Source organism: Sinocyclocheilus anshuiensis, unplaced genomic scaffold, assembly GCF_001515605.1.
Source record: "Sinocyclocheilus anshuiensis isolate Anshui unplaced genomic scaffold, SAMN03320099.WGS_v1.1 scaffold107, whole genome shotgun sequence".
NCBI lineage: Eukaryota > Metazoa > Chordata > Actinopteri > Cypriniformes > Cyprinidae > Sinocyclocheilus > Sinocyclocheilus anshuiensis.
Window position 1 is genome coordinate 276,458 of NW_015549584.1, and position 9,837 is coordinate 286,294.

The window sequence follows — 9,837 nt, forward strand, 5'->3', positions numbered from 1 at the left end:
GTGTGTTCACGGTGTGTGTGTGTTCACTGCTGTGTGTGTGCACTTTGGATGGGTTAAATGCAGAGCACTAATTTCAAGTATGGGTCACCATACTTGGCCACATGTCACGTCACTTTATTTTTTAACAGTCACTTGTCGCCACCTAGTGGCGAAACAATCGACACAAACGTTATTTGAAGCACCAATTACTTTCAAAAGGGGATTTGCTCTATTTTGATCACTGCCATAGACATCAATGTTTATATCTGAACTATAAACTTTCATCCCAGAATTTCTGTGTTAATATGAATGACCATAAGACCGAAATAATACTGTGTAGTTGAAAAGACTGTTTGTGAAGCTTGCGATCTTTTAACGATGAATCGTGCAGCTCTAATATCAACTCAAATGTCTGTAACATTATTCTGATAAGGAATCCTCAAATAATCTGAAGCAAATATCCTTGTTCTCACAGCAGCCTACTCCTTCGACCAGAAGAACACGGCGCAGAACGCTAATGGAGGAAAACCAGTCCCACTCCGAACTTGCAGTCGACTCCCAGCCAGATGAGCCGAAGGATGACAGTACTGCCTCTTCCTCAGTAGCTAGTCCGCTCAAGCGAGAAACTAGAAGATCCACACGTCTCCTTGCTGACAAAAAGGAACCAAACTCTACCAATGAAGCTGATGTGTCTGAGTCAGAGTCCTGCTGCTCTGTAGTTTCTGATGTGCAGGTGACACCCAGAACCCGACGGAGGACTGCAGTCAGGGAGAAGCCCACTGTGCAGGACGAGGCATCCGAAGTTGAATCCTGCTCATCTGAGGTGTCCACGACCCGTTCTCGCAGTGCTCCGCGCAGTCTGAGGAAGCGTGTTCTGACTTCAGCTGCTACAAAAGATGCCGCAAAGAACGATGATGATGATCCCACAGGGACCGAGTCCTGCAGTTCTGCTGTGTCCGTCACTACAGCTATGGACACTCGTCGGATAACAAGGAGCCATCGGAAGACTGCTGTTCCTTCCGCAGAAGCAGATTCATCTGAACCAGAGTCATGCTCCTCCAGCGTTTCTGGCCTTCTTGGCTCTGTGGTCCGCAGATCTGCTCGAAACCAGAAGGTCAAACCGACCCAGTTGATCCCTTTGAGCTTTGAGGAAACCACAGACACCCCTTCTTCTCCAGTGTCCAAGAAGAGAGGCAGTAGGCACAAAACAGGAGTTGACGAGGAAAATGAGTCAGACGGATGCAAGTCATGTCCCAGCATGAGTCCGTGGAGATCCACCAGGCGTCAACCCAAACTTGGCGAATCAGATTCAGAATCGGTAGCTACTGATGTCTGCAATTCTCAGGGGAGCCCAAGCCCTCAAAGAGGAAGGGGGACTCCTTGTAGTAGCCGAACTGGGTCTGCTAGTAGTACCCGTGCAGTTCCTGTAACCAGGGCAAGAAGTAAAGCAAAAGTGAATTCTGATGTATGTGACACCATTACAACTGTTGCTGCCATGCCTGAGGAACGGGGTGAGGAGCTTGAACCTCATCCTGAAAGTATTCCAAGAATAACGTTAGAACAACTGGATAGCACTGTGACCATGGACACCAGTGAAGCTCAAGAGTACACCATGATTGAGGAGAGAGCTGAAGATACCACTGTAGTTCTTGATCAGGATGAGCCCATCGAGATGCAGGAACCCCAGAGCATCTTGCAAGATGTTGAGGCGGTGGAGGACAGTGGAACTGAAACTCTGACACTTCAAGAAAAACCTGTGGATGAAACTTCTGCTACACTAACTGAAGAGCCTGGAGATGTTGCCATGGAAAATGATGAGCCAGAGTTTGTGGAGACAAGCCATGTTGTTGAAAATCAAACATGTTCTGAGCCTGTGAAAGAGGATATGGTAGAAGCTGTGGCAGAAGTTCCTCGACCAGCTGTGGTTGAGAAGGCCATTGAGGATCAGACTTGTACTGAACCTGTGAAGGAGGATACGGTAGAAGCTGCGGCAGAAGATCCTGAACCAGCTGTGGTTGAGGAGGCCATTGAGGAGCAAACATGTTCTGAGCCTGTGAAGGAGGATACGGTTGAAGCTGTGGCAGAAGATCCTGAACCAGCTGTGGTTGAGGAGGCTATTGAGGATCAAACTTGTACTGAGCCTGTTAAGGAGGATGTGGTAGAAACCATCCTAGAAGATCCTGTGTCAACTGTGGTTGAGGAGCATGAGAACAAGGTTGAGTGTGAAAAGAAAGGTGTAATCGTTTATGAGGAAGCTAATGACACCATTAAGACAACTGGAAACGATTCTGTAATGTTGAATGACCTTGAAGGCCCTTCTACAAGCTCACACACTGAACCAAATCTGATCACCACAGAGGAAATATCTAAGAAACCTCCTCCCCAGAAAAAAATGATCAGTTTACTCGACAGCAGTGAGGATGAAGACAGTGCTGATGAAGGTTGTTCACAGAAAGCTGAAGATGTGCGGAGTGAAGACGATGTGATGTGCCCTGATGGAAATCAGGCGTCAGAAAAACCAGAGGCACACGGTAACGGACTGTTTGTCATAGACACTAAACCTGGACTACGGTCCAAAAAACAGTATTATGTTGATGCCAAGCAAACCGAGGAACAGGATGAGGAGGATTTTGTTGATGAGGAAGAAGATGACAATGATGAAGATTCAAAAGTGCTGTTCACTTCCAAAAAGCCTCTGTAAGTTTTTTTTTTTCTCCTATTGTATTGATTTTTAAATATTAAAAGTGTTTAAAATTTGTAGCTCTTCAGTAAATATTTACATGTGATGTTTAAATTATATTTAGTCTGAAAATGTCAAACTGTGTTTTCTCGCTCAGGATACAGCTATCTAGTGCCATTGACGCAGGTCTGAAAATGAAGGAACTTGGTGGTTTGTACATCAGTTTTGATGGCAACAAGCCAAAGAGTCTTTCCAACAGTTCGAAAACCCAGAAGGACCTGAACAATCCAGATGAGGTAAATAATAATCATTTGTTAGATGAAACATTGACTATATTTGTAATTTTAAATTGTAATATTTCTCAATATTATTTTTTTTTTATATCATAAGCATTTCAAAACATTTCAAAGCAGTTTGTGGAGATGCTTATTGAAGCTAACGAGCATGAAAAATGTTGTATTCATTTTGTAGTTGCTGAAGAAGAGTGTTATCGTTCCGGATTTTGAGAAAAAAGATGCTGTGCCACCATACAGTGAATCAAAGCATGCTGCTAAACTCAAGCGCAAGGTGGGTACGCCAGTTCATGAACAAATGGATGGTCTACATTTTGTGTCTCCTTGAAGGGAAAGCTGTTTTAGTTTTTAACTTTTATTAATTCATCTTGAAAACTTAAACTCGTTCAAAAGTTTGGGGTCAGTATGATTGTAGTATGAAGCATGAATGAGTTTAATACTTTTGAGCAAGAATGTATTAAATTGATCAAAAGTGAAAATAAAGACATTTATAATGCTACAAAAGAGTTCTATTTTTCATGGTTGCTACAAAAAATATGTAACCGTTATATAAGTGTTTACAACAGTACATTAGAATGATTTCTGAAGGATCATGTGACACTGAAGACTGGAGTAATGGCTGCTGAAAATTCAGCTTTGCCAAGAATAAATTAAATTTTAAAATACATAAACATAAGAAAGTAATTTTAAATGGTAATATTTCTCAAAAATACTTTAGTATTTTTTTTATTATAAATGTAGCCTTGGTGAGATAAAAATAGAAACAATAGTGTCACTTTAAATCTTCAATACTCAAGAAATGGTTATGATATCTGGCGAAAACTCAAGTCATTATAGTGATAGTGTTAACAAGTTTGTAATTCTCATGCTTTTGATTACATCAGGGTTTTCTAAGCAATGTACTAATCTTATTTGTGCGATATTTGTCATACAGGCGGAAAGAGAAAAGACAACTGGTGATGGCTGGTTCAACATGAGAGCTCCTGAATTAACAGAAGAGCTCAAAAATGACCTGAAGGCACTTAAGATGCGCTCAGCTATGGACCCAAAGCGCTTCTACAAGAAGAATGACAGAGAAGGACCTCCCAAGTACTTTCAGGTTGGTTGGGAAGTCTTTATCAGCAACAGACTTTCCCCTCAAACAACTTTTCAAAAAGCCATTGTTCCTTAGACAAAAAAATGATGAAAACAAAAAATGAGAATGGTTATCAAAATACTGACGTTGCAATCAACCATAGGCGTACATGTTTAAAGAAAAACAGACAATGGCATATTGTTCTGTTCTTTAGTAAAGTTTTGCTCTTTTTGTTGCAGGTTGGTACAGTGGTTGACAACCCAATAGACTTTTATAGTTCAAGAATCCCTAAGAAACAAAGGAAAAGGACCATGGTGGAGGAGCTGCTTGCAGATGCAGAGTTTAGAAGGTAAGAAAGCTGTGGCTGATTAGTTTTATATGGAGTAAATTGTGATGAATGATTCATATTCATGACAATGGGATTTTATTATAGATTGTTCTCACTATTGTTTTAAATGAATTGTCATGTACTAAAATACCTCTTTTCTTCTCTTTTCAGCTATAACAAAAAGAAATATCAAGAGATCATGGCCGAAAAAGCAGCACAGGCTGCTGGCAAGATGAACAAAAAGAAGCACAATTTCCATAAAAAGAAAATGAATAAATAATTTCATAAGGCAAATCAGTTTTTTCCTCTTTCCTGAACAGGAATTGTTTAGCCTTTGTAAATATAAGGCAACTATATATTTTTATTTTCAGTGGATTATTGAAAAGGCATTTTTAGTGTTATAATCATATGCATTGCATGTAAAAAAAAAACAAAAAAACATGCAACTTGTACAGAGATGATTTTTATAGATTTTAGAGTTTTTTCTGTAGAGATTGGCTGACTGATTACACCTCTGTGGATTCACAATAAATCAAGTCCAAAGAACGTGTACTGTTGAGTTTTTTTTTTTTTTACTACTGCTGCTATCATTATGGAAGTTAAAAAAAAAAGTAAATAACATCTTGTCAAACTCCCACTACCCATACTGGTTTCCTGATTTGATTTACCAGACATATGCAAATACATTAAATGACTGATTGAATGTATCTATGATCACTGTGTCCAGGTGCTTTGTCCACTGTGTCCTGTCTGTGATGCGTTGCTGTAAAGGTTCTTGTAGATTTTGCTCAAACTGTCCTCAAACACAGCTCTGTGGGGCTTTCCTGTGTACGCACCCGCTCTGTTAGTCCAGAATGTTCCATTGTCTAAATGAACAGATGGTTCTCCAGGAATAAGCCTGCAGTATGGACAGGACACAATGTTTATGGAACGTCAAATTAAAACTTGCTGTATTGCTAAAAAAAAATAAATAAATATATATATATATATATATACACGCATATATATATACTCAAGACTGTATAAGTCTTGAGTATATGTGTGTATATATATATGATTTACGGTTATATATTCAAACTTACAACTATATTTTCGGATTAAATTGTATTTATTCAGACATTTAATTATATATTCAGATTAACTTCTATACATATATTCATGATTTTCATTTACATATTCCAAAACGGAATCTATATATTATATATTAATATAATCTATAAATCTGATCATATAGATGCACGTATAATCTGCATCTATATATTCAGACTTATCCATATATAATCATAATAATAATATATTTTATTTGTAGTGCTCCTTTCTTACACTCAAGGTGCTATATATTGCAACTTTCATGTATATTTTCAGAATTATAAGCACATATTCACAATTTACATTTATATATTCCGGTTTAAAACTATATTTAGATTTACTTCTATATATTGATGATTTACATTTTTATATTACAATTTGTATCTATATTTGGATTTACATTTATATATTCAGATTTACTTATATATATATATATATATATTCACAATTTACATATGTGACCCTGGTCCACAAAACCAGTCTCAAGTAGCACGGGTATATTTGTAACAATAGCCAAAAATACATTGTATGGGTTATGCCAAAAATCATTAGGATATTAAAGGGGTTAATATATAAATCTCAGTTTGGAAAAATTTAATTGGCCCTTATGACTGGTTTTGTGGTCCAGGGTCATATACACTGAACAAAATTATAAACGCAACACTTTTGTTTTTGCCCCCATTTTTCATGAGCTGAACTCAAAGATCTAAGACTTTTTCTATGTACACAAAAGGCCTATTTCTCTCAAATATTGTTCACAGGGGCAAAAACAAAAGTGTTGCATTTATAATTTGGTTCAGTGTATATATTCAGATTGTATATAATTATTTGCTGTTTGGCACTTCATATATACATACAAACAAACACACAAACAAACCCACACGCACAAGCACATGCACACACAAACAAACAAACAGAAAAATTTCACAGATATCTGACGAACAGAAATGGAATAATGAGTCCCTGAACCAAGGGGGGTGTCAATATCTTGTCTGGCCATCAGCTGCTTTAGGCACTACAGTGTATTTCATGATCATGGGCTGCACCAGATTTGCTGGTTCTTGCTGTAATATGTAGATTTTTCAACCAAAGCACTTGCAAGTTTTAGCACAAGTCTTTGGGGACACATGGTTAAGGACGATTAACTGCTCTTCCTGTCTCCCCGTAGCACTGTCTTAGGTATCTTACAAACATTAAAGACATTGCAGTTTATTTCTCTGGCCACATCTGCAGTCCTCATGCCTCCCTGCAGCAGGACTATGGCATGTTAACACAGGTGAGCAGGGACCCTGGGCATATATCTTCTGCTGTTTTTCAAGAGTCTTACTGCTCTTGTAAGGCATTGTAACTGACCTTGTATAAATTTTGCTAAATTATCTTTAAAATATAGCATCCTGAAAAAGGGATGTGTGTGTGTATACATACATACATACATATACATACACATATACACACACACACACACACACACACACACACACAGTTGAGGCCAAAATTATTAGCCCCCCTATGAAATTTCAGATATTCTTTTTCAGATATTTCCCAAGTGATGTTTAACAGAGCAAGGGAATTTTAACACAGTATTTCTTATTATATTTTTCATCTGGAGAAAGCCTTATTTCTTATTAAATTTTTCATCTGGAGAAAGCCTTATTTATTTAAATTTGCCTGGAATAAAATAATTATAAAAAAAAAAAATAATAAAATGGCTACGGTCAATATTATTACCCCTATTAAGAAATGATCTGTTTGATTGGCTACGGAACAAACCACTCTTATTCAATGACTAGCCTAACTAACATAACTTGCCTAATTAACCTAATTAATCCTCTAAGCCTTTAAATTACACTGTAAACTGAGGATTAGTATCTTTCCAAACAACTATTAAAATAATATGTACTGTCATCATGGCAAAGACAAAAAAAATTAGTTTAGACTTGAGAAAAAGAATTGTTAATGCTCACAAAGGAAGAGAAGCATATACATGTTTATCAAAGTGTTTTCAAGTGTCAAGAACAGCCGTGAGAAGTATTATCAAGAAGTTTGAAGAGACCCACACAGTGGAGAACAGAGGCAGGAAGCGAAAGATTTCGAAAACTTTGTAAAGCACACTATTGAGAGAGGTTTCTAAAGACCCACGAACAACTGCCAAGACACTAGTGAATGATTTAGTCAAGTCTGGGATTGATATCTCAACGAAGACGGACACTAGAGGCCCGGACAGGAATGGACTGTGAGGATGCCGACCAAGAAAAACTCCTCTTCTGAAGAAGAGACACCGCCAAGCTAGACTGAAGTTTGAAGGACAACCTAGAGAAAACTATGTATACTAGAAACGTGTCCTTTGGTCAGATGAGACAAAAGTAGAGCTCTTTGGCCATAGAGATGTTGCCTATGTTTGGAGTAAGAAGGGACAGGTGCTCAACCCAAAGAACACCGTCTCCAGAGTGAAACATGGCAGTGGGAGTATAATGCTGTGAGGATGTTTCAGTGCGCTTGGAACTGGGAATCTCGTCAGGGTCAAAGGAATCATGAAAACGGGAGACTACGAGAAGATTTTGAAAGACAACCTCAGGCAATCTGCAATTGTCTTCCAGCATGATAGCGACTCAAAGCATACCTCATTTCTGGTGTAGAACTACTTCCAAATGAGCAAAGTGAACGAACTTGACTGGCCTGCACAAAGCCCAGACTTGAATCCAATAGAAAATCTGTGGGGCACACTGAAGACCAGAGTCCGTGCCAGGAGACCAACAAATCTGGAGGACCTTGAGAGATTTGCCAAGGAGGAATGCAGGCGCAACTCCTCAGGAGACATGCCTGAAACTTGAGAACTACAACAAACAACTAAAGGCTGTTATCAAGCAAAAGAGAAAGACCATTGACTATTAACATCAGAGGGCTAATAATTTTGGCCTGTAGACTTTTTTTTCTTGGTTATAATTTTGTTTCTATCTATATTACAAACATTCCAAGCTTCCTAAATAAACTACTATGTTTAGAAATGATGTGTTGAAAAAACTTTTTAAAAAACTATTTAAAAAATAATGAAATATTTTATAGGGGACTAATAATGTTGTCTTCAACTGTGTGTATATATATATAACCCAAAGAAATATTCTTTAAATTTTCATTTAAACTAGAAATCCTAAACTGTTTGAAACGAGGCGATGTTTACCTGTCCTGCGGTAGCCGGTTGTCAATCACTGAGTCACGGTGGGTGGAAACATGTGAACTCTGTCTGACCCCCTCCTCCTCCTCACTCTCTTCATCCTGACAACACACACACACACTTTAGTCACTAAAATATTCAAATCATTATCACTAAATAATGCAATAAGCCGATGTTTAATTATAATACGGTGAAATTAGCACAAAGATATGCAGCGTTGCCGAATATCCCAAACCAATTAAATTTTTTCCAAAATCTGCTAATGCAATAAGAGTGAAACTCTCATAAAAGCAAATCCTTTGAACTGCTTGATTAAAACTCTTAAAAATAAATCCCAGTCCTTCTCTCTTTTTAAATCTGGAGTGGATTACACAGTTCCCTTCTCGAGCTGGGCTTCAGCCACGCAGCGCTTGGCACCCAACTGTGCCAGTGCGGCATCTCTTCTCTCTCTTCTATCTGTAAAAGATGAGCCTGTAACGACAGCCGTCAGCCTGCAGACCTTCCTCCCAGTGAACATGCATTCCTTTTTTCCTCGAAGGGAGGATTTGGGGAAGCTTTAGTGTAATTAGAACTCTTTCGCTTTTCTTTCACATCAGGGTGTTCCAGCGAAACACGGTGTGGGCGGTGATGCGTTTAAGCGGCCTACGACTCGAGCGAACAGAAAGAATGAGCATGTAAGGTGATTACCTCGTTCACTTCCTGGAAGACAGTGGCGGCACATCCTGACACAATGGATGTGAAAAACACAGAGCGCTTGACAGAATCAATGGAGGACGTTTGAAACACTGACATGTGCCGTAATGAGTGTTTGGAGATTGCTTTTGCACGGGTTAACGTGCGCATTGAATGACAGCATTACATGCAGTTGCGATCTCAGGTGAGACGTACAAAAGAAAGCTTGCAGCGGGCTCCGTGGATGTTCAGGATTCTCTGCACTCGTTTGTGGATCTCCTCCGACTGTGAGGGACTGGATGAACTCTGGAAACTGCAGGGAATGGAAAACAACAGGACTGAAAAGACAAAACCCAAAAATGAAAAATGAAGTCTTGGAATTTCACAAGAAAATAATTTACAAAGGACTGAATAGAGGCAACAACTATAATGAATTTGCACAAACTAATATTTATTGTATTATTATAATTATTATTATTAAATTTTTCATTTTTTAAATGTATATATAAATGTGTAATTATTAATTTATATATATATATATATATATAA

At 38.3% G+C, this 9,837-nt stretch overlaps 2 protein-coding genes across 5 annotated transcripts in view; one reads left to right on the plus strand and one right to left on the minus strand.

The window, feature by feature from the left end:
- LOC107657880 (deoxynucleotidyltransferase terminal-interacting protein 2-like) overlaps window positions 1-4,764 on the plus strand; it is a 7,833-nt gene extending 3,069 nt beyond the window's left edge. Inside the window, exons 2-8 of one of the 3 annotated variants that reach the window (XM_016446162.1) lie at window positions 455-1,839; window positions 2,020-2,676; window positions 2,817-2,955; window positions 3,131-3,226; window positions 3,887-4,051; window positions 4,267-4,376; window positions 4,527-4,764. In XM_016446162.1, the coding sequence (XP_016301648.1) occupies window positions 455-1,839; window positions 2,020-2,676; window positions 2,817-2,955; window positions 3,131-3,226; window positions 3,887-4,051; window positions 4,267-4,376; window positions 4,527-4,635 (2,661 nt within the window). In that variant the 3' untranslated portion in view covers window positions 4,636-4,764. Of the gene's footprint in view, window positions 1-454; window positions 2,677-2,816; window positions 2,956-3,130; window positions 3,227-3,886; window positions 4,052-4,266; window positions 4,377-4,526 lie in introns of all 3 variants that reach the window. The other 2 variants (XM_016446159.1, XM_016446160.1) reach the window with 2 other exon arrangements.
- Window positions 4,765-4,915: 151 nt separating this feature from the next.
- Window positions 4,916-9,837, minus strand: part of LOC107657881 (spermatogenesis-associated protein 6-like) — a 12,989-nt gene continuing 8,067 nt past the window's right edge. For both annotated transcript variants that reach the window (XM_016446164.1, XM_016446163.1), the window contains 3 exons: window positions 9,505-9,601; window positions 8,623-8,717; window positions 4,916-5,253 (listed from right to left, as the gene is read on the minus strand). In XM_016446164.1, the coding sequence (XP_016301650.1) occupies window positions 5,070-5,253; window positions 8,623-8,717; window positions 9,505-9,601 (376 nt within the window). In that variant the 3' untranslated portion in view covers window positions 4,916-5,069. The remainder of the gene's footprint in view (window positions 5,254-8,622; window positions 8,718-9,504; window positions 9,602-9,837) is intronic.